We start from the raw sequence: 25,877 nt of genomic DNA, 5'->3' as shown, positions 1-25,877 counted from the left end.
TTTTTAACAACTGTACAATATTAACATTTTCCTTTGGCAAGTGTTTGCTGATACCATGATTTGGTATTGCGTTGATTCAAAACTCAACAACTAGAAAATTTACATATTTGTGAATATAAAACTTCTTATGCTTAAAATGGTATGCATCCAAAATAGTTGAGCACAAGTTAAGAACACTGTTGTCTTTCATGAAGATACAAGTATATGCTATGTAGTAGACAAAATAAATGTATGGACATATATATAGATAAAGTACATAATATTTACATCAATTTTCATGCACAATGTACTTTTCTTCAGCTGGGTTTTTCAAAAGTCAGTGTTACTGAAATCAAATAAAATTGCTGTGTGACCCATGTCGTTGTGAACTAACATGGCACGCCATTTTGTGGGGGTCAATTTTTTTCATTAAAAAAACGGATTCAAACGCTTTTCATGGACCAACTCGACCGATCCAAGGCAACGTGTCCCTTTAATTAAAAGCAAATGTGTACACCCATTTTCTCAATTCTGGCCAAAAATATTGTTCACATTTTTTAATTGTAGGACGAGTGTTCCAGTCAGCTGATGAGTTTTTTAAAAACTTTCTTGTAATTGTTTCTAGAAGCATACTGATTGATGGATAAGAGCACCGAACTCAAGCTCTGATGCTTCTGTTCAGCAGAGTGTGGGTTCGAAACCAGGTCGTGACACTTGTGTCCCTGAGCAAGACACTTAACTATAATTGCTTCTCTCCACCCAGGGGTAAATGGGTACCTGTGAGGGCAGAGATGGTTCTTGTGATTGGTTTAGCTTAGTAGCGCATATTTGTCGCACAGGCTGTATACTCCCCAGGGAGCTGAGATGGTTTAAGGAATGAATTAAGGCCCAGTGACCAGGGGTAATAATGTCGGAAGCACTTTGAGACACCCCGTGAAAAAGCGCTATATAAAAACCGTGTAGTATTATTATTATTATTAAGGTGGGAATTAAGATTGGTATCACAATGAGCATTCTCATTAAAAAGACTTCATCCTCAATTATAATTTCAGCAGTAACAACAAGCCAGTTAAAGGGACACGTTGCCTTGGATTGGGCGAGTTAGTCTGTGACAAGCAGTTGACCTGGTTTGTTATCAAATGCGTATGGTTAGAAAGATTATTTTAAAGTAGAATATAACAATCCACACAATTATGCCTCGAATCTGCACAGTTCTCCTTATGCGGTTGCCCATTTTATTTTAGCCAAAAAGTTTACTCCACAAATTTGTGTGCCGTGTTAGTTCTTGACATATAAGGAAAACCACACAATTTTGATGCATATGTTTGTGGATCTTTATATTCTACTTTTAAAACATCTTTCTAACCATATAATTTTTATAACAAATGATTGCAGATGCTTTTGCAGATGCTTTTCATAGACCATAGAGAAAGGACCATGGAAGGAGTTTGAACTTCAGAGGAAACACGTTCGTCGCCGCTAATCCGTTGCAGTCTTATGCTAATCTTATTGTGACTGCTGGCACAAACCTACACTTAAACCCTGTTCTATTTCAGTCAAACACAGTTATATGCCAGTTGGTGTCCTACGACTGATGGAAGCATATGATTTATAGTTACAAAATGTCTATGGCATTGTATGAGTTGATTCAGCTCTGTACTAGCACTCGGCACTAATACTAAAAACAGAAGCTAAGTTCCCGGATCTCAGACTAAAGTGTCAAATTTCACTAACGAGCCGTTCATCCAAATTGTTTGTTTAATCGCACCTAACTACACTACTTGTGCAGTTTGGCGCGTCGATGGCACAGTAATCACTTAGATGGTGTGGCATGTTTGTCTGACAGCAAAAGTGACGTCATTACTGCGACGTGCTATTGTCAACTTGCAGATGAAGGTTATGACTGCATTCACAGCAAGGATCAATAATATTCAGGAGTCAAATCACTGGTAACATCACTCCGATATCCACTTCAGTTGCACCATGTTTCAGTTGCGCGTGAATGTTCGTCTGACAGCCGGGTTTCTTTAAGCAAAAGTGACGTCATTAGTGCGGAGTGCTATTGTCAACTTGGATGAAGAATATGACTGCATTCACTACAAGGCTCAATAATATTCAGGAGTCATGTCAGCAGTAACATCACTCCGGTACCCATAGTCTGCTTCTGTATCATCATGTCCTGCGTAGGAGTGAGGCCGACCATAATTGTCATACCTAGGATACACTGTACCATCTTTATGACGTATCAACGTGCTGATTGGATAAGCCTGCTCAGTGTTACCATGGGGATACTGATACGCTTCGTTGAGATTGTTTGCTGCGATGGAGTTCTTACTATCTGTTAGTTCCATTGGATCCTCCGTTATTGGCGATAAAATCAATGGTGGTGCATTGTTTCTATAATGTTTGCCATTATTACTATGGTCTGATGTTGCAGCGTTGCTGTGTGAGCTATTAGATCGTTGTTTAGCTGATGGTCCTGTGTTGAAGCCATTTTGATGTGTGTTGGCTACCTGTGAAGCATTGGTACCAGTGTTTCTTGGGAAGGTATTATGGTGCGGAGAAGCGTTGTCGTAATCATCATAGGATAGTCTGTCATTGTTTCCATGAGGCTTTCCATGGTATCCCGTAGATCTGTTGGCATACATGCTGATCGGTTTATGTATCGGTTGTTGTGAGTAGACATTAGCTGAAGCTGAACGTGGTCTGCGCGGTGTCGATGCATCATCCCAGCATAGGTCAGAGTGCCCTAGTGTTGCGCATTCAGGGGTACAGTTCGGACTTGCCATGTAGTGGTCTCTATTATACGGACCTCCTGAAATAAAAACAGAAATATGGTTTGTGAAAAGAAATTGAGATGAAGTATTATTCTTGTTTTCCTCAAATTCAAGAGAACAGTTGAACATGGGTGTTAGGTTTGAATTTGTAGATGACCTCTATTAACAAGACGCATCATTGGTAACTTGGTTGTGTTCTGGCTGTTCTGCTAAGTAAACTTGTTTGTGCTGAGCAAGTTGTTTCGCTTACAGGCTTTATGAAATTTTGATATCTATATGTATACATGTAGTAAGATGGCATCCAGGGGAATTTTAGGCGGTCTTGTTTAACAGTTCTCGCCAGTAGTGCGCATGCTCAGACCTACGCGCGCAATACTGAGCATGAGCGCCCCACTCAGAGCCACAAATAAGGACCGTTATGTCTGCTGCCACCAGCGTCTCAAAAGTCTCCCATTATGATCATCGGTTTTGGGGTTTTTTTTATTTGTTGTTTTTTAATGAAAGTTCACCCCAACATGGCTAAAAGCAACTTTTGGTATGGGCTACAAGAAGACAAATTATTTCATGTGAAAATAACTCAGGGGAGCTGAGGTTAGGAATTGATATTCCTCTTAAAACAGTCTAGATTGTAGGATGGAGGGAAACATGCACCAGGCAAGGAGTTCCAAAGAGATGCAGTTTGTGGATTAAAGCTGTTGTAATGGCTCTTTGTTCTACATCTAAGCAAATCAAGAGTGTATGGATGAGAAGAAGCAGGAAGTATGAGTGTCTTACCTTGTTGAGATGAATTGGAGAGTCTTGGGCATGATGAAGATCGGACTCGGTCAGACGGAGTATAATGATCATGATGAGGATCATGATAATCATGATCACCCTGTCCGCTATCGTAGCTACTCCTATTAGAGTTATCACTAACAGCATCGGTTTCACTGTGAATAGGGTGAAGTTGAGCTACATGTAACAGTTTCTGCACCTACAATAAAGAACAACATGGAAACAAATTACAATCAAAATTTGGAAACTTAAACTTTCAAATACAGGGTGTGTTTGATTAGCTTCCCATTGTCGACCACGCGGTGCTCATTCTGGTGAGCCCCTGACAAGAGCTAATCGAATGATCACTCACCCCCTCATGGTGACGTCATGCACCTGGGGCCAGCCCTAAGTCATCCGTTCCACAAGCAGGGCACCTGGGGCTGACCCGGGTGAGCCCCTGGAATGACGTCAAAGCTATTCTAACGTACCGGGGGGCAGACCGGGGTCGACCCGGGGAAGCTAATTGAACGCACCCATTTGGTTTGTGGTATCACTATGTGTGTATCTTGCTAGGTAGATTTTGTTCTTTAGAGAACTGTCGAGCTTTATGTTCTACTACAGCTGAGTAGATATTAAGAATTCGGGAGACTTCTCGGTTCTGAAAGCTATCCGGCTTTTTAAGTACTACCTGGGCGGAAGGTAGAAAATTGGCCGGGACTACTACATTAGCTTTTAGTGAGTTTGTATATTGGTCTCAACGTTTTGATTAGCTTGCTCTAGTCTTTGTCAGGAGAATGCTTCTAATTTTGGATCAAGTGTACAATAGTTTCTTGCAGAACATGATGTTGAATATTTCTCTTTCCATATCAAAAGATTTGGAGTTATCTTTAAAAAGATTGTGCAAATCGATATTAAAAATTTGCTACCTCATTTGATTATTTTATTTGTTTTTAGCAAGCTAACTGTCAAATTTGTCAAGTATTTCCACCATGTTTTGATGGGAGGTTACTTCTTTGGAAATGTGCAACTCAGGCCTGACACTTCACGGAGGCAACGAAGGCGATTGCCTCCGTTGCCCCTGGTCATTGCCTTGGTGCCCTTAAAATACTCCAGTAGAAATTTACAATTTCCTCATAGAGTGCCCTTTGCCAAAGAGAAAATACCTTGGTGCCCTTGCCCATTTAAAAATGAAGCATACAGCTCTGGCAACTGAATCTAACAAAAAAATGTATGAAAGGAATGAAGGTTGAGCAAGTGTCAAATTGTGTTCTTCTAACAACAAGACATTATTTTGTTAAAGAGTTTGATGAAATTACCTCTGCGTCATTATCTGGTGTTTGTCTAGCTGATGTATCTGACCTAACATCAGAGTTACTTCCAAACGTCGTCATCTGAAGGTTCCCAAGCCTTGAATCTATAGATCCATTCTGTGCTGCTTGGGCTCTCCATTTCATGATGTTCTTAGATGGTATTGAACTTAAAGATGTTGTGATTGAGACTTGAGAGGAGTCTGTCGATAGCTTTCTTTGTACGCCATGACTTTCAGAGTAGTATTCCACGCTCGTTACAGTATCACTATTGGATAGGTTAGAGGGTTCTTTATAAGTCTGCTTGGGTGTTGGTCTGGCTCGGCATTTGAAATGAATCAGGATGATCACAAGAAGGAGAAGCAGAACTGTGGATCCGAGAACGATTGCAGTTATAACAGGCCATGTTGTTATGGGATTATTGTTGTCAGTATGTGGCACCGTGTCGTCAATAAGACCAAAGTCGGCTGCTGTGAGGTTAAACCGCTTGAAGAACACATTGGCCGGGAGTGACATGTTGAAATCTAAATTCGTAATCACAACAGTTATGGATAATGGTGTTATCTGAGGTGTCTCTCCGCCGTCGGAGATTTGAACAGTTACTTTGTGAACTCCTTCCCATTTGGTTTGTATCGTTTGAGCTGTAATCAGTTGACCAGCGCTGTTAACTCCAAATATGCCATCTGTGTTTCCACTACTCATACTGAATGATAACTGGGAGTTTAAACCTTGGTCGGGGTCGGAAACATCAACGGATACGACTAGGAAACCTGGGTCAGCTGTAGCAGGAATGAAGAAAGTATCATCGGCTGCCGTTGGGTAGACAACATTTGGAGCGTTGTCATTTGCATCATGTACATCGACGCGTACGGGTACTTGAGATACTTGTCGTGTAACACCATGATCAGAAACCATCACTGTGAACTCAAATGACTGGTACTCTTCACGGTCGATATTCCTCGTCGTGAGGAGCTTTCCTGTTTGCTCAACAATACGAAAAAACTCCTTTGCATCTGCTTCTTGGATTGCATAAGCAAGCTGTGAATTCTGGCCGTAATCAGAGTCCGTGGCTTTGATGAAACCAACCACAGAGTTGACCAACTCATTCTCAGTTACTGTGAATTGGTAGCTGGATTGTTCAATTAGTGGTGCGTTATCATTCTGATCGTCAATATCAATGACTAAGGTAGTATTTCTGCACAGGATGGGTAGGCCGTTGTCGCATGCGCTTATGCGCATATTCATGGTCGACAGTACCTCTCGATCCAAGACAATGTTAGAAGTTACGACACCTGAGGAAGGGTCAACGGCAAAGTCATTCCCTTCCATGAATAGATGATAAATAATATCACTATTGGTCCCTTCATCTGGGTCGGTAGCTGTGAGAGTCACAATGGGCGTTGGAGGTATATTGTTTTCTTGGATGTTGGTGTAGTAGATCGGGGAAGAGAAGTATGGAGCGTTATCATTGATGTCGTCCACACTGATGAGTAGATATTGAACAGTGCTTCGTGCTGGTGACCCATGATCTTCAGCTCTAACTGAAATGTTATATCCCCGCAGTGTTTCTCTGTCTAATGCTCGCAAAGACGCAATGAAGTATTGCCCGTCACTGACCTCCTGAAGCTCAAAATCAGAGTGAGTATTCGACAATGATATACGAACATCGCCACTTCGGCCACTATCTGGATCAGATGCTTTGATGAATGCAATTAAAGTACCAATTGCAGTGTTCTCCATCACATGTACCTGGTCATTAGTACCACCACCTAGGGCATTAACAGTCAATGACGGGGCATTATCATTCATATCAATGATATCAATAGTCACTGTAGTAAAATCAGGCACTGGGTTAGTAACTCTATTTGTTGCTTGGATAATCAGCTGGTAGCTTGCTTGCTGCTCATGATCAAGTATACCTATGACACTTAGACTTCCCGATGCGCCATCGATTTCTAATACTTGTCTTGCGGCTTGTGTGACACTACTACTGAATGAATATTGAATCTGCCCATTGGTGCCCCAGTCAGGATCCACAGCCTGTACTTTGAGAATCTCAGTCCCGATGGCGATATTCTCTTCAATACTGACAGCATAACTAGACTGTTGGAACTGTGGAGTATTATCATTTGAATCCAGGACTGTTACATTCAAGGTAACTGAACCCGTCAGGGATGGATTACCCCCATCATGAGCTAGAAGCGTCAACAGATATGTACCACGAGTCTCTCGATCCAACCCACCAGTTACTTCAAGTTGCAGCAAGACAGAGTTATCGGCATAACGCTGTAGGTAGACTCCGAACTTTCCACCGTAGTCGTTAAGAAGTTCGTACTCTTGGACTGAGTTGATCCCAATATCAGGATCTTGAGCGTTCTCAAGGGGTATCTTAGTTCCGATGGCTACCGTCTCCGGTACCTCAATAGGAAGAACAAATTCACTGAAGAATGGAGCATTGTCGTTGATGTCTTCAATGATTACATGAATATTGATGAAGCGGAAGGAAGACTGAGGCGAGACCAGTACCTCTAACTCATATTGGCAAGTTTCACTCCGTATTGGGCAAACAGTTTCTCTATCAATTTTCCGGATTGTCGTGATATCACCCGTAACGCTGTTGAGTTCAAAATAGGTGAGGTTCGCTGATGCAGTGGTTAGCAATTGGAATCGAGTCGCAGAGTCTGTTGGTAAGGTTAGGTCCTCAACCAAGTTGCCTACATGGTATCCAACCTCCTCCTCAGGTATATTGTAGGTTATCTCTTGGGTTGTAACAAGAGGTACCAGACTACATCCCAAGATCCAAATCAATGTTGTTGGGAATATCATTTTGAAGGATGGTCTCTTTCAACTGAGGAATCGAACCGGATAGCTCCGTTGCCTTGGTTACTTGCTTGTGTATACAACCTAATGCACGGTAATAAAGAAAGAAGAAGAAAAAAAATGACTGACAATTGAAAACAAACACAGAATTCCTGCTTGAAGAAGCACCATGATATTGGGCTCATATCTCAGGAAGAATTGTAATTTTGTACATGTGGAAATGAAGGAATGGTATATTTTTCTAGTCGAGTTGGGGGCTATTTCAGTAACATTTCACCCTGCCTCTGGAACTCTCTGTCTCAATATCTCAAGGTTACACATGACATCTCACGATTCCAACATTCTCTCAAAACCCATCTCTTCAGATTAGCCTATGCAGATACATGTATTGTTACTATCAACAGCTCTCAGTTGCTCAATCTTATAAACAATTTGTTATGCAATTGTTTTGAGTAATTACCAATAGTGTCTGGTGCCTTTAAATCACTTATTCTGCTTCAGTATGTTTAAGTCCACTTACACTTTGGGGGATTTTTACCCTTAAGCAATTTGTTACATTATACTTCAGTCATGCATGTATAATATATTATAACACTGTATAAATACAGAAATAGAATGTGATCTACCCTGCCACCAAACACATGTCCTCTTTTTAAAGGAAAATACATCATTGGTTATGGGAAGAGTTAATCACTCCCAAACCTATGAAAAGGTTTGGTGAAAATAAACACATACATTGATTTTGAGCACCGATCATACTGGGCCAATTTCAATTGCAGCAACCAAAACAAGCAACCTACTGATTTCAATTTCATTTTTTGAATTTTATTATTTAGACAATATAATATTTCAGTTGGAAATAATTCTCTGGAGGACTGTGAACTTTCAGACAGGCCGGACACTTCATGGAGGCAACAAAGGCGATTGCCTCCATGCCCTTGGTCATTGCCTCTATGCCCCCTGGTCATTGCCTTGGTGCCCTTGAAATGCCCCAGTAGAAATTTACAATTTCCTCATAGGTTGCCCTTTAACCATCAGGAAACACCTTGGTGCCCTTGCCCCTTCGAAAACAAAGCATACAGGCCTGAATATGTAAAATTTCAGTTAACGGGAAAAAGGTACACGTTTGGTAATTACTCAAAACAAATATTAACTTAAAAACTGACTTGGTAACGAGCATTGGGGAGCTGTTGATAGTATAAGCCATTGTGAGATGCGGCTCCCTCTGAAGTAGCATAGATTTTGAGAAAGAGGTAATTTCTCACTAAAATAATAAAAGACTTCTAGCCAGAAGTCTTTTATTCCTATCTGAAAGCACACAACAAATTGTCCAACACGGGTGTTTTTTTCTCTCATCATTTTCTCGTAACTTCGATGACCAATTTAGCTCAAATTTTCACATGCTTGTTATTTTATGCTTATGTTGGGATACACACCAAGTGAGAACACTGGTCTTTGACAATTACCAAACGTGTACATTGCCTTTAAATTTGTTGGACTCAAATTGTTACTGATTGTGATGTTAGCGCCTAAAGTTATGGAGCTTTGTACTGGTATGTAACCGCATTGACCACATAGGGAGTGTCTGCTATTCAGTTTCAATATCACTTACTTCTAAGAGGTTAAACTTGCTAATCACTGAGGGGTGTAATGTCTTCGGAGTGGGAATAATGCACATTAGTTTGTTTAACCTTTAACCCAAGAGTATCTTATTACGTGACCGATTAGTCCTCCATCCACATTCTTCCTATATGAAACCATTGAGGAAGAAAATTGTAACCAAAGGATCGTGCAGTAGAAGGCCTTTTGTCAAGTTCACTTTTGGTCATGTCATTATTGTCAAGTGAGTTTCAGCATTTTTTTTTTTTTTTTATATATTGTTTTATGATTGATATCCAACAGCGGACAGCCACCACTTACAGGTATCATTAAAAACTATGTATAAATATAAATATATATAAAGTTGAAAATTGCAGTTACATAAAATTGATAGAAACATTATTATAAATAGACAAGAATAGTACACCGACACCCGCATAAAACAGACCATGGCACACTAACATGGTACTCCCACAATTGACCAATGTACTAAACTTTTTTCTCCGACCCAAAACCATAACTTGGAACAAAGAGAAACAGCATTGAGTATGACATCCTGATCGTCAGGCGTGATACTTCATGGAGGCAACAAAGGCGATTGCCTCCATGCTCCTAGGTCATTGCCTTGGTGCCCTTAAAATGCTCCAGTAGAAATTTACAATTTCCTCATAGGGTGCCCTTTAACAAGGAGCAAATGCCTTGGTGCCCTTGCCCTTTCAAAAACCAAGCACACAGGCCTGGGTGGACATTACCTATGTGTATTGTCCAAATTAAGTTTGTAAGAAAAGATGTTCTTAACTTGAAGGTAAATTCAAGCGAGTTTCAAATGAATCTCAACAAAGGTTCTCCCAAAGTTGGCCATTAAAAATGACATCCTTAAAGGCAGTAGACCCTTTTGGTAATTACTCAAAATAATTATTAACATAAAAACTTGCTAACGAGAAATGGGGAGAGGTTGGTTGATATTGTGAGAAATGGCTCCCTCTGAAGTAACAAAGTTTTATGCCAGAAGGGTTAATAACATTTTTTTAGGAGACTGAAAAAGCACTTAAATTTTGTGCAATATCAAGGGTGTTTTGCGTTGATTATTCTCTTGCAACCTCGATGACCAATGAGTCAAAATGTTCACAGTTTTTTTATTTCATGTATTCATTTATTCGTTTTAAATGTTGGGATACCTTGACAATAAGGCTATGGTGCCCAGTGCTTTCATGACAAATATTTACCAAATATACTTTTCGGGTTGGAAATATGTTTTATAATCTTTTTCCAAGGTGCATGACTCATACCTTCGTTCGTAAACACACAACCAATTTTTAAAAGCGGTGTTTTATAAAATGTCCATCAACACACGGTATACTGATGCTGATCGATCATTACTGGGGCCATGGGAGACCCAACCCTACACAGGGTTAGTCTTCAACTCCACGGGACCACCTTTTCACCCCCTAGGCTTCCACCAAAACCATTTGATTCCAAAAGAGTTTAAAAAACCCAGTAGGCCAACATCGAATAACAACCAAGGGCTTGACAACTTCAAGTTTCAGTAATCTGAAAATGATCCGGGAGATTGTGAGCAATGAGTGTGAATGAGAACTAGCTTAGCCCCTGGGCGTTGTTGGTAAGATCCAAGCATTCCTCAGACAAGCTCCTTTCTCATTGATGACAAGTATTGATGACTGTAGGCCTAATGAGTTAACCAGCTACCATTATAACAGAGTACCTATTGTTTTAATGACAGTGACCTTTAAGTATCGTGAACCCTTTTAAGATTTGTTTCTATTTTGATAAACATTGTATCATTAAGTTTCCCTGGTGACACCTTCTTGCAAGAATATCATCAATCATAAACATTGACGTTGACAAAATCATTGTCTCGTATTTAATTCCCATACAACTCGATTTCAAAGACCATGATATTCATCATTGGTGTTTGGAAAGTTTGAAGGTTTTAATAGAATAGTCGGCAAACACTAAACAACAAAAATGTAAAAGATTTTCATCCATCACGATTTAGTGATTAACAAATAAGTGTTTTTTGTTTGTTTAAGGCATTGCACTGGATACAAACGTTTTGAGAAACGGCACCTTCTGAAGTAACGTAGTTTTTTGGGGGAAAGAGGTATTTTATGAAAACGCACACAGTTGTGTAACAAGGGTGCAATTATTCTCTTGCAAATTCGAGGACCAAATGAGCCCAAATTTTCACAGGTTTGTAACAATGACAATTACTAAGGGTGTCCAGTGCCTATAAGCTCAGAGACGCACTCGGCAGCCCATCAAAGAACCACACACACGCAATACGACCCCGACCTCTAAACGGAAAAACCTTATTTCTAAATCCGTCGTCTTTTCGTCAATGATACTTTGAGATGACTGTTATTTTAATAACGTGAAATAATAAACCACAAACGTCTGGAACTTAAGACTATCCACCCCATGGGTTAAGGTTATCTTCTGTTGGTGGTTTAAACTCGCTAAGCACATTCAATATGATAAGCACCCCAGGAATCTGATAACTTATCCTACTTGATCTTATAATACAGAAGTAATAAAGTTTCTTAGCGGGAGACTGGCTCCATTATTTGCTACCATGGAAGGAAGCATGAGTAGCTGATTGTTCAGTCGGTAGTCCTACTTCGTCTGTTAGTCTCTCGGTGGTCATGACTGATTGGGTCTCTGGGGTATATCAGTGGGTGTTTCTGGTGTTTTTCAACCAGACATGACAAAATGTTTCAATTTAGTTAAAAAACATCATCTTAGTTAATAATGTTCCTTTTTGGTGGAACTGGCGTATACGCAATGTACAACGCTAGAAAAGCAATAATGTCGTTACACTTTTCATGTTCTATAATCTAAGCATGAATCAAGAATCTTCTGTGAAAGGACGAAGAAACACTATGTGAATAGGGTCAACGGGATGAACTTTTCTGAAACGTTTCCAGCCCTGATACTTCGCAACGGCAACGACGGCATTTCTGACGTCGTTTCCCCTATCAATTGCCGCAATGCCCTTCAAAATATCCTACTTTCCACGGCAATTTTTGACCTGGCCTTTTCTGATCATTGCCGCCGTGCAATTATATTAAACGATATCCAAGTTCGACATTCACCAATGAAACAGAAAATGAGCCGAAATAGCAAATGTCCAAAGTCACACAGACTACAATGACAAAAGCACTTGAACATAAATGGTTTGGTAATTTGTTTGTAGTTTTATAAAATGATGTTATTGCACACGTTCTGGCCAACCACGACGCCATCTGGCCATACATATTGAAGCATTTGTCACGATTGGAGCAGAGAAACAAAAACCCTGGTGCAAGTGTTCTCTCCTTTGTCATTCAATGACAACAGTTTTGTCTTTGCTATACTTTTCTGTCCGTTCGTTCGTGTTCCTGTTTATGATGTTCTCTCTAAATGTAAAAGAGTGAAAAACACCACTCTTTACGAGCTGTCCCTCATATGGCTCTTCAAAAAGAGTGGTGTTTATTTCAATCTTTTAGAGGGGTTTCACTCCAGGACAGAGCGAAAAATCACTCAAAAAGATGCAAACTTCAATCTAAAAGAGTGGAAGACCACTCGTAAAAGAGTTGTCCCTCATATGGCTCTTCAAAGAGTGCTTTTTCACTCTTATACAATTTGTCTGTCAATCAGGCATCACACCACACTGAGCCTCTGCTGCTAGATAATGCCCTCATACTTTATCAATACGTCTCTGCCTTGTGAAATTGTATTGGGTACTTCTTTAAAAATTCTTGTTTTCATGTATCGTTTTCATTTCTCTATGTTTTCATAAAGTATGGAAATAAATGTGAGTTTGACATTCAAGCCTATCAATTAAAATGGGAAACACTATGACGTCGTATTGTGTATGACACCTTAACATCGCTGTTCATGACCGTCAAGGAATGACACAACATACAACACTGTAAAGGGAATTAAAGTTACAATATGGGATGCGACCATCTGCTGCAGTAGGCCCCATGATGTATGATGAGTAGAGCTTCCAATTACTGTCTTGCTTCCTCCAAGTAATTTACAACCATATTTACACACAATCAATAATGGATCGATTAACAAGCCGTCCGCTGTGCAACTAAACAACAGCTTACCCATAGCCACTAGTGACCGATCAATGTATGACCAGCACTCTAGTATTGCATAGAAACAAACCATGTTACTCTAAATTACAACTTAGCACATACACAAACCATTACTCACTTTACTTGCACACCCAGATCCGCTAAAAAATCTAAAAATAACCAGAGTGGAAACACTGCGTTGTGCACGCTAGTGATATACTATCCATAGAGCAAGGGGGTGTATAGTTTAGTTTTTCATCATGTACTTTTTTTTGTCGGCATCCTCATATTTCATTTTGAGATGAATACACGCAGCATGGCCAGCAGTACTCAAGGAAAATAACCAAAGTCAACAATGAATGAATCTAGAGTTATGACTTTGTACATTCTCTAGCTTGCCGCCATTACAGCTGGGGGGTAGCTGGGCCATAACTACACATTACCAGAAAGCGAAAATGTTTTAGCCACTTCTTTTACATTCGAACGACCAATGGGATGCTCCAAGATGCAAACCCAACTACCTTTTTATAAAAACTAAGGCCTACCGTCTGTGCCATACCACTGAGCACACAGAGCAAGGTTGCTCTATGCCGTCAACTCATTAAATTTACATGAAAAATCTATAAAAAGGGGGCACGGAAGTGTTAAGTCTGGGCTATACTACATATTTCTGTTGTGGATTTTAAATGTATGTTGGAGGAGTTGACGGCGCAAGTGAGTTGACGGCGAGTTGACGGCAAGTAGTAGGACCCCTTTATGATCGTGGTCTTGAGAAAAACTTGCGCATGCAACCCCCAAGCCGGTCCTACTACTTGCCGTCAACTCGCCGACTTGCCGTCAACTCGCCGTCAACTCATTTTCGTGCCGTCAACTCATTAAATTTACATGAAAAATCTATAAAAAGGGGGCACGGAAGTGTTAAGTCTGGGCTAAACTACATATGTCTCATGGTTTTCGGTACAAATTCATTCACAAAAACGACTTTGTGTTGATAAAAAAAAAGTACCAATCATTGACATCTTGGGCCAAGACTAATCATTGTGAAAAAGCAAGATGGCGGCCGACAGTTTTTTGGCTTCGAGAATTTTTTTTCACGAGAAAAAAAATCAATTTTTATTCCGAAATATGACCTAAAACTTACGCGAATGCTCTTTGAGCTGATACTTTACAGTTCTATGCTTCTTTTGTGGATTTTAAATGTATATTGGTGGAGTTGACGGCGAGTTGACGGCGCAAGTGAGTTGACGGCGAGTTGACGGCAAGTAGTAGGACCCCACCAAGCAGCCTACTCGCGAGAAAAGTTTCACACAATACGTTTCTAGTCACTTCGCCAAATCGAAGTCACATTAGACAATGGACACCATTGGTAATTGTCAAAGACCAGTCTTCTCACTTGGTGTATCTCAACATATGCATAAAATAACAAACCTGTGAAACTTTGAGCTCAATTGGTCGTCAAAGTTGCGAGATAATAATGAAAGAAAAAACACCCTTGTCACACCATGGAGCTATGGTCACACGAAGTTGTGTGCTTTCAGATGCTTGATTTCGAGACCTCAAAATCTAATTCTAAGGTCTCGATTCAAATTCGTTGAAAACTAATTCTTTCTCGAAAACTACGTTACTTCAGAGGAAGCCGTTTCTCACATAGTTTTATACTATTAACCTCTCACCATTACTCGTTACCGAGAAAGGTTTTATGCTAATAATTATTTTTGAGTAATTACCAATAGTGTCCACTGCAAAATCTGATTATATTGACTTTTCTTTTGACAAATGTTCATAGTTGGGGTCAGTTTCGTGACTTACTTTCACACCTACAGAACAAGTCCAATGTACTATTCGAATGTACTTTGTACGGATGATTGATGTGCAACCAAACGTCATAAACCATAAAACTTATTGAAATAAATAAGCCAATAATTTCGGAGTAGCTTTAGAAAAAAATGACTTTGAGAGCACCTTTGATCAGGCAGGGTGGAGAAGCGCTGTTATGTTGGTTGTTGTTGCACATAGTGATACATCAACATTTAGATTTACCATAAATATTAAGACTGTACGCACTATTTAAACAAGAATAATGTTGCTTGAATGTCCCAACATTGATCCTATTTGCTAAGTCGTTCGTTAAATCATTTCATATAATTTTATACAGATTGTTTCGTTATCTGTGGCTTTTAAATTTGATTACCACCAATAAATAATATATTTTGTATAGATATGTCAACTTACCTTCTTGCTTCACACATCAACATCCAATGTAATATAAATCGCAACAGAACCCAGCATTTTGGTCGTGTTTTAAAGAGCAGTGTAGCCTTAAAAATCCAGTTGTTTAGAGAATCTTTTAGAGAGCGCAGTTTGAGCTGACAGTATGCGAACAACCTTGTGTGATCACTGAGTACGGAAAACGCCGTGTAAAAGAACAGCTGAGTGATCAAACACACCGAACACCAACTACGCCAGACTCGTCCATTAGTTACAACGGGGGTGTTCTGTTTCAAATGGGCGAACACAAGGGCATAATTTTTCGCTTTTGTTTGTATCAATACAAAGTGCCAATAATTTCCTTGTTTGTTAGGGATTTTGTTCCTGTATTTTATAGTAGTTTAACTATTGACGTACGTGCCGCCTGGGTTGACTGTTTTCTTTATTCTGGTTTTGGGTTGGCATTATTTGTGTGTGTGTGTGATTTATTGCACTTAGCGGTTAATTAAAGACGTCTTTCTATTCAAACATCTTTGAAGTCAATGTTGATCTAACTTTTGGGTTTGACTCCTTTCACACCTCTAAGCGGTTTCTTGGCGAATCCCATTCAGTTTTACGTGGTTAGTTTGATGTTTTGATACAATGCAGTCACAACAATAGAGGTGCGAAATACATCGTAAATGCCAATGGATAGCTGTCACCATTTTGTTCAAAAGCTTCTGCATGCTTCAAAGGTTTAATGTGTATCAACTTGTCCTCTTGAACCGACTGTTGTTGAAAAGTGAACCATCTTCTTTGTTAACCAACGCAGCTACCAAGGAAGTTATAACCAAGAGATATAATAGATGACTGGGATAAGCAAAAACAACATGATAATTCCAACCCATAAAATGTGCTTGAGAATTCGTAAGCGCCGAAGTTTGCATCAATTTAACCTGAGATTTTCGCCACTAATTAAGTCACATATAGTGCGCATTCTTGAAGGGTATTAAATGCTCATAACTTCGCCTATTGCTACGATGGTAGTAAACAAAAAACCGGGCGTTACTATTTCCAATCGGGCCTGTATGCTTTGTTTTTGAAAGGGCAAGGACACCAAGGCATTTTCTCCTTAGGGCACCCATATGAGGAAATTGTGAATTTATACCGGAGCATTTCATGGACACCAAGGCAATGACCAGGGGGGCACGGGCAATCGCCTTCATTGCCTCCATGAAGTATCGGGCCTGGTGTTTGCACCTAAAGTCATGTATCAATCATAATGCACATTCCTGTATTAGGATGTTTTCACGTAAATCTGTCTATAGTACTGAGAATATTGATGATTACTGTTTGAGTTCGCCTGAAGTTCCGTTGATTACATATAGTCAATTAAATTATGCTGACACATTTGATCTCCTAAGATTGCCTAAAGGCGAGTTTTGAAGATCCGGTTTGAGAGGTGTTCGTTTGTGAATTCTCCGGCAAAGAATAATGCGGTTGATACCCGAGGTTACCTTACTGGATTTGGTGTTCCTTGCGAAAATTATACTGTTCTTGACAGTTCTTGCTGTTTTCCCAATAAGTAGACTTTGTATTCACTGAAACTTCATTACGTTGACAACATCCAATCTATGACTTTTAATATTGAACAATTGATGGTGCTTCCCAATTCAGTGACACTCCAACACTGTTGACTTGAGGGTTAAAAACTGTAAATTAATTGTTACAAGTTTTATGGGTAGGGTCTACGTCTGGGTATTATGTTCGTAGTTTCGTCAGGTCGACATGGCTAGTTAGTTACAGTTTTGATATAAACAAACAACTCGAGTTTGTGTTAACTAGAAGTTAATATTAATTTGGTAATTGAATTCAGGGAAACTGACTGGGTAAATATATAAAAAGGTTTTCTTCGTTCAACCCAAAACTAAGATATTGAGTTTATTTTAATAAAAGGAAAGCAGCGTATGTATACATAATTTTAGGAAATACATTTTAAACGATTTGTTAAAACGCAAAAAGAACCATTTTTAAAGTAATAGTCATTTGGAGCGACTGAATTGAAATGTACAGCTCATTTATTGATTACCATTGGATGACGCACAATCCTGATAATCAGAATCATGTAATCCTCATTGAACACACACTAGACCTATATGTCACACGCCAAAAAACGACACTTCTATTCACCATTGTTATTAATTTTGGTTATTGTGTCATCCCCAATTCATTCAACACTAAATGTAAAGAGTAAATATACACAGTCTCCTGACGATGACTCGAGCAAGCTAGTCGAAACGTTGGTACCAAATTCAAGAACTCACTATACGCGGTATAGTTTATAACGAGAAGTCCCCTCAATCCACAAAAAATAAAATAGTAGTCCAAGCCGATTTTCTACCTTCCGCCCAGGTAGTATAGTTTAAAAGCAGGACAGTTCTTTTCAGAACTGAGAAGTCTCACGAAATACAAAAATGTACTCGTGGTAGTAGAATATAGCAAGACCGTTCTCTAAGAACATAACATATATTGGTGTTACTGCAAAATATTGATACCTCACCATGCAATGTCTCAAATCCCATATTGTTACTTTACCACTTTTCAAGATGTACAGACGTAATAATCTGTTTACTCTAATTGTTTTGAGAGTTTGGTGTTTTCCCCTCAAATATAGATATTGGGCATACGCTGAAGTTTAACAGTGATACTAGGCCCTTTGGGAGTATTTGTGACTGTATATGGGTCCAATTTCTTAATATATATAGAATGGTTTATTTAAAAATGTCATAAGCAACCACATGCTGAATTGCAACAATTTACAATAAAAAGGGTAAACAATACAAAATTTGATAAAAAAGTTATACAAATTACATTAAAATTTGACATTAGAAATTTCCTGATAAAAGAAAAAAAAAGGACATAACCAGTTTGGAAATAAAAAATATTACTTGATGACAAATTGAAAGGGCTTTAGCATACAATATTGCTTAACAGTTTTCTGCTGAGCAGAAATGAGCAGGTCACCAGTCACAAATTGTACACGTGACATGGTAGTTTGGCTGGTAACCTTAGTCTGGTAAGCAAGCTTTTGTTGCGCTTAGTTACGTTGGGCCCTGATAAGAACATCATGGCTTTATTTTGTGTGATATGTTGTTCTCTAACTTATTTAATGCGTGTTTCTAAACGACAATAGCATTAACGATGTCGTGCTGTGACAGCTTTTTAAACTCTGCTAATTTATTATGCAAGAAAAGAGGCACACACACGGTAGAACCACGAGCGTCTTCTTCCAAACAATTATCGAATAACGATAAGTCACTGGTCTTAATCAATAATGTAAAAGCTGTTTTCTAGACCATAACCTTGTCATCCTGATTGTAACTTTCTTCTAACAACTTGTACTATTGATTAGCTGGTAAACATTACAGACGCTTCGGGTTATTGTTGGTGTATTTGGGGTTGCAGATGACAATACACAACACGGAAGCACCTGTTGGTAGTGCCATGTGTTTAAGTATTGCCTCGAGTGAAGATTACTATTCACCAGCCATGTAAGTCTATGCTACATCAATATCATGAATGGGCTATACAAGTTAATCTGCCAAATCTTCTTCAACTGAAGTTGGTTTCATCATGGAAGATCCTCCTTTAGTTTCACCCCTTGCTCTACCAAGGAACATGCTCTTTGGGTTCATCGATGGTTTCATCAACAATCATCACCCTTGCCAGATGCTGGAGCTAACAACAAAGTGGTTTATTTTAACACGAGTTGCATATATTGTGAAAATCATTTTTGGAATCTACACAAAACTTGAGAATGACAAGACCATCTAGTCGAAACGTTGAGACCAATTCTGCTGGGGTACTGATAGTAATAACGATCCACTTAAAGTAGTAGTCCCAGCCAATTTTCTACCTTCCGCCCAGGTAGTAGTTAAAAAGATGGATAGTTCTTTTCAGAACTGAGAAGTCTCCAAATTCCGAAAATCTAGTCCGCGTAGAATATAAAGCAAGACAGTTCTCAAAAGAACAAACTCTACCTGGCAAGTAGATACACACCGCAAAGCAATATATATATTGATACCTCACCGTAAATCCCATATAAACAACATGGTTTACACGAGCGATCTTATTGTATGCAAAATCAAAATAAGTGAAAATCATTTTGGAATCTAAACAAAACCAAGAAGTATTCATAAACAAAACTAGAAGACTTACTAGATTGATTGCTGTGCAAACCTTTCTACATTGTGTAACCACATAAAACCTGGACTCCCTGAAAAATAAAGCCTCGAAAACCTACCCCGCCCACCCGAAAACTACCACGCGTCTAATAGAATTCAAACTGGAATGTGTTTTGTTTATGGAAAAAAATGTTAAGTTTTGAGGATTCAAAACTTAAAAAATAGTTAATGGCCTGACGTTTGGACACTAAACAGAGTCTTTATCGAAGGCTGGAAGAGGATTTAGTCAATCTACGCTGCGTTTTTGATTTATGACTCACGCGGTTCACTTACATTGGTTAGCGGGTATTGATGAGTGAGTAGAAGGTGGGTGTACCGAGAAGGGCCCATGGAGAGTGCGGATCATTGGCGGTTCATCAGAGCCAATCCACGGGGGCAAGAATGGCACCAGACAGGGTTGGTGACTTGTCACCTCGGTAATATTTATACAATCTTTCTTCATGCAGGTTAAGTTTCTCTGAAATGGAAAGGTGTTGTTTGAAATAAGTTGACCACCAGAAAGAATGTTTTTTTAAGCATATTTCAAAACCACTTTTGTCAAAGAATACACTTTCTGAGTTGCAGATTCGGGGTGCTTTGATGGGCAAACGTTTATCGTTGTTTAAAGGCACTGTATGGACACCTTTGGTAATTGTCAAAGACCAGTATTCTCTCACTTGCTCTATGCTTGTTGTATTCCGATATTACGGCATATGCATAAAATAACAAACCTATGGTAATTTGGGGCAATATTGGTCATCGAATTTAGAGAATAATGAAATAAAAAAACACCCTTGTTGCACAACCTTGTGTGCTTTCAGATGCATCATAAAAGGCTTCAGCTGAAGTCTCTTGATTTTTATTTGAGTGAGAAATTACCTCTTAAAAAACTACGCTACTTCAGAGGTAGCCGTTTCTCACAAGACTATCAACAGCTCTCCTTTGCTCGTTACGAAGTAGGTTTTTATGCCAACAAATATTTTGAGTAATTACCAACAACGTCCAGTGCCTTTAATCATAGAGGTCTTACGGGGCAAAGTTGCGCACGAGCCTAATAAAGAGTTACTTGTAAACCGGTACGACTAATCGACTTAAGAAACTTACTCAACTAAAGGGATAATCCATGGTTTTAAAAGACACAACGATTTCAATGGTTCTCAGAAACACTCTAGATACATAATCTGCAAAATCCCCAAATCCTGCGGTCACGTTTGTTCGACAGAAAACAACGAACGCTTTGTTTGGCCAGGTATTTTCGCAAGTTCACTTCTGGCTTATTTTGAGCTCAGAAACTGGACATATGGCGACAAGTTGCAATGCTAATGAACTCATATTCTGGCGAAACTACTGGAAGATTGGAAGTTGAAACTAGTTGGCATGTGTGAGCTTTCACAGATTGAAAGTTTGTTTCGATATGAAGTTTGAAGTTAAAGTAAGGGGAAATGGCCTGCCCCCCCCCCCCCAAATGTATATCACTTAATTTGTGTTACAAAGAAGGGTATTAGGTTTTCTTGGTCAATTTCGGCAAATGAGCAGCCAATTTAACTTTCTTCCGTTCGAATTAAAGCTGTTTTGCCTCTCCAGTTGTTGTTGTGTTTCAAGTTCAGAATTAGGTCCTTCAACTCCGTTATGAGGAATTTGAATTCCAACCAAATTATTAAGTCTTAAATTACACTTTTAAATAGTGATCCGTAAAAGTATATGGTGACAACTTTGAATCCCAAAACTCACTTCCGTTATGAGGAATTTGAATTCCAGCCAAATTATTAAGTCTGAAATTACACTTTTAATTAGTGATCCGTAAAAGTATATGGTGACAACTTTGAATCCCCAAACTCACTTCAAGGCGAGTTTTGGGAATTCAAATTTCGGCGGTGTCCGTTTGTGAATTCTGCGGCCAGAGATGCGGTTGGTATGCGGTAAGTTTTTGGCCTTTTTTTCAGAAAGTAGCGACAGTATTCGGCTGAAACTTTCACCTGTGCCTTTTTTGTATCTTTCTTGATAATTTTGCAGTTAAATCAGGGCCCAATTTCATGGCTCTGGATTCCGTAGGCACATAATCGGCGCTTACGGAAGCAGGGAATTCTGTGCTTACGGCAAGCGTATTTCACGGGTTAGCGGCGAACTTTGGCTTCTGCGCGTGCTGTGTTAATAGGCATTCTACGCAGAGATTCGGCGCTTGCAAGTAAGCGGAGAATCGTGATCGTAAGCCCAGAATTCGGAGGTAAGCAGAGCAATGAAGTTGGGCCCTGCATCATTCGTTGACAAAAAAAACAATCTATGACCCTACACCATCAAAATCATTCCTTGTATTGTACAAATTTTTGATCGTATTGACGGTTGTCTCTAAACCATTAATTTACAAATTCAATTTATTTTGTATATGGTACATAAGTTTGTTGAATATCATTTACATTGAATCAGCTTACTGTTTCTCAAATTAAACTGTTTTGATATTTATGTTGTTCTAAAAACTACAAGGTATGCCTACTCAATACAATATAGTTATGATCGGTTTAAAGGATTCAAGTACTTTTTCAAAATGTGCACAGATTTATATTAAACTTACAGGGTTTGAAGATAATGATAGTGGAAAGCTTCCCTTCAAATATTACTAACTGAGGTTGTGTAGTTTTTGAGAAATTAGTAAAAAAAGTCACGACGAAAATTATTTTAGCATGTAAAATCCCATTAACCAGTTATGATATTATACCAAACTATAGCATAACTGGTTAATACGTTTTTACATGCTAACTGAGACGACAATTATTTGTTTTACTCATTTCTCAAAAACTACAGCACCTCAGTTAGTAAAATGTCAAGGTTCGCTTTCTACTGTCATAATCTTCAAACTGTGTAAGTAATGTAAACCTGTGGACATTGTGTTTTGTGTTAGGAAAAAGTACATATACCCTTTAAAGGATGATGATAATTAAACAATGTACAAATAGTATCTTCTGATACAGCTTTTACTGTTTTAACCACCGGTTCTTTTCGGAATCATCACTACCCGAGATAATATTCACATGGTGTTACCACAAACCTCTCTTAGTAATTCTTCCACCATGCAACGTTTCAATGCCTATAGCCTTACTATAAATTAAAACAGATTTCTACTTCGGTTCTTATGGTTTTTCTGTAATATAAAAATAATAACGAATGTTAAAAATGTCCGTGGCATTGTTTGCAGGAACGTGTTAAGTTCAATGTCAATGGGAGATAACTGCCGTTTCCCATGATGGGACACAACTGAATAAATCTTGGTTGGGAGCCATTGTTACCAAATAATCTAGTTGTTCATGCATGCCTGCCCATCATGAGACGCATACTACACCGATATGGATGTCAACGGACACCTTCCATAGCCATCAAGGTTATGATAATGGAAGCAATGGGCCGCTTGTTTGTGGATTCTATCCACTCAGGAATGCATGTTTTGCTAACTTCTCCCCTTTCAACAATTGAAACTATTTTGAAAGTCATTTGTCATCCTATAGGTCTGCGCACCATAGTCAAGTTATATTGATTGTATAATGTTGGCTCCCGACTTAGTCTTGGTTCCAAGACCTTCGCATGGATGCAATAAGAAAAGCGCGCCCTCTGTCGGGTTTTCACGTTATGTTACTATATGAGTATGAAATAGTGACGTCTTGGACCAAGACTACTCCCGACTGTGTCTTTTGGTGATAGATACTTTTTTTAATTGACCTCTTTTGATTCAGGTTGTTAAACTCAAGATCACGCAATATGTTCAATGAACTAAGACGTACATTCGCTTTTCGAGTTTACTGTCATGATAGTGTCTGATCAAAATTCCCAAATAATAATTTGAAAACATCCTCGAGTGTCAGTTTTCCTGTGGTGTTGGCGTCGTGCAACAGAATAAATTTAACAAAATGAATCGTGCTATACCTTCACTTTGGTGTCTATTCAGCTAACATCAGATATACGACCATGCAGAGATCCCTGCGGAGGACACCAGATTAGTCTGACCATAATTAATGCAAAACAACCGAGACAAGTATGCATGAACCATTTACAATTTCGTTGTGGACTGATGATATGTTGTAATGAAAGTTAAAGTATTGCCCAAATCAAAAAGGGCCCAAATTCTACATTTTAAATTTTGAAGGATTTTTGTTCTGTTTCCTTTATCAAATTATGCCTATGGCCCTTGCTACATAGTGCACAGTAGCCATAAAAGACGTGCGAGATCGCGCACTCTGCTCTATTTATGACAGAGGGAGCCGTTTCTCACAATGTTTTAGGCTACCAACCTCTCCCTACTATACTCGTTACCCTGAGTTAATAATGTTTTATGCTAATTTTATTTTGAGTAATTACCAATATAGTGTCCAATGCCTTTACGTCATTAAATTCAATTTCAACAAAGAATTGAAGGGTAACTTTACCAAACCCAGCCCAAAGTATGGTTATTGCAAAACGAGTATCTACAAAAGCTTCTTTAGAGTGACTTCCGGTGTTTGTTTTTGTGTCAACTTAGCTCAAAATAAAAGTTAAAGGCAGTGGTAATTGTCAAAGACTAGTCTTCATAGTTGGTGTATCTCAACATATGCATAAAATAACAAACCTTTGAAAATTTGAGCTCAATCGGTCGTTGAACTTGCGAGATAATAATGAAAGACAAAAACACCCTTGTCACACGAAGTTGAGTGCGTTTAGATGGTTGATTTCGAGACCTCAAGTTCTAAATCTGAGGTCTCGAAATCAGATTCATGGAAAATTACTTCTTTCTCAAAAACTATGGCACTTCAGAGGGAGCCGTTTCTAACAATGTTTTATACCATCAACCTCTCCCCATTACTCGTTACCAAGTAAGGTTTTATGCTAATTATTATTTTGAGTAATTACCAATAGTGTCCACTGCCTTTAAACTGACAATGTCTCTATAAATTCTCCAATAACCTATACAAAACGTAGCCAATGAGCTCACAAATTGTCACAAATACAGATGGAATGGTTTCAATATGGGCTCTTTCTTAAAACCCCAAATACATGGCTACTTTGAAAACGAACAACACAAAATATACTTTTACACATTGATCTTCTTCCAGCTCGTTTTTCGATGGGATCCATTTTCTTCCATATATTTAAGAACTAGAGCGAGCAAGAATGTAAATCACTTGGAAAAATCGTAGCACCGTCTATGTCTCAATTGTTAAAAATGCATTTGACGGGCCGTGGTTTTATATACGTCCTTTTTATAGTTCATACGTCTATGGTTTTACATGACAAGAACCGACAACGATACACAGCGAATATAACGCGGCTTTACTAAACGTTAACGTCAAGAAACTAGCATCAATTTTAACCATTCATAATCAAACTTCAGTGCTAAAATCCAAGTTATATGTATATTTTTCAAGTGGCAGGGGATGTTAAGCAATTCAAAATAATGCGTTAATTTAATTCTCATTAGAATAAAGGCATTAAACACTATTGGTAATTTCTCAATTGTTGGCATAAAAACTTATTTGGTAACGAGCAAGGACAGCTATGGTACAGTACACATCATTGTGAGAAACGGCTCCCTCTGAAGTAAAGTAGTTTTTGAGAAAGAGAATTTCTCACTAAAATAATAAAATATTTCAGCTGAAGCCTTTTATTAGGCATCTGAAAGCACACAAAGTAATGCAACAAGGGTGTTTTTCTTTCATTATTCTTTTGCATACTCGATTACCAATGAGCAAAATGTGCACAGATTTGTTATGTTATCATATTTTTGGAGACACAAAGTGAGAATACTGGTCTTTGACAATTACCAAACGTGTCCAATGCCTTTAATTGACTGCTGTTTAGTGTTCAGAGATTACTTATGTGGTATTGCATATTCATGATATAGCTACTAACCTTAATACGTGGATTGAACGGTAGCAATAGTGCCGAACTACCAGCCATCAAGTATTGTGAGACAAGATAAAACACAGACTTGAAGTCTTTCTTTACTCCTGGTGTTTCCCATTCCTACAGATATAATTCCATGAAACTTTCCGTCGTTCACTTCTGTACTCGGATTTAACATTAACATAATGTTATGCGGTGTCGTTGCTTTCCAGTCGGTTTTTTAATGAGTGGTCTCAGTTATACGGCAAAGACACAGCCCAAAAATAATTACTGAAAGAA

At 38.8% G+C, this 25,877-nt stretch overlaps 1 protein-coding gene across 1 annotated transcript; it reads right to left on the bottom strand.

The window, feature by feature from the left end:
• Positions 1 to 1,381: 1,381 nt before the first annotated feature.
• Positions 1,382 to 25,738, bottom strand: LOC117293727 (protocadherin-11 X-linked-like). Its single transcript, XM_033776154.1, has 4 exons — positions 25,605 to 25,738; positions 4,829 to 7,723; positions 3,531 to 3,729; positions 1,382 to 2,794 (listed from the first exon to the last, which is right to left on the bottom strand). Exons 2-4 carry the CDS (start codon positions 7,643 to 7,645, stop codon positions 2,085 to 2,087), a joined length of 3,726 nt encoding a protein of 1,241 aa, XP_033632045.1. The 5' UTR covers positions 7,646 to 7,723; positions 25,605 to 25,738; the 3' UTR covers positions 1,382 to 2,084.
• Positions 25,739 to 25,877: the final 139 nt, after the last annotated feature.

The sequence above is a fragment of the Asterias rubens genome, chromosome 8, assembly GCF_902459465.1.
Source record: "Asterias rubens chromosome 8, eAstRub1.3, whole genome shotgun sequence".
Taxonomy (NCBI): domain Eukaryota; kingdom Metazoa; phylum Echinodermata; class Asteroidea; order Forcipulatida; family Asteriidae; genus Asterias; species Asterias rubens.
This window is presented reverse-complemented; position numbering and strand designations above follow the sequence as displayed.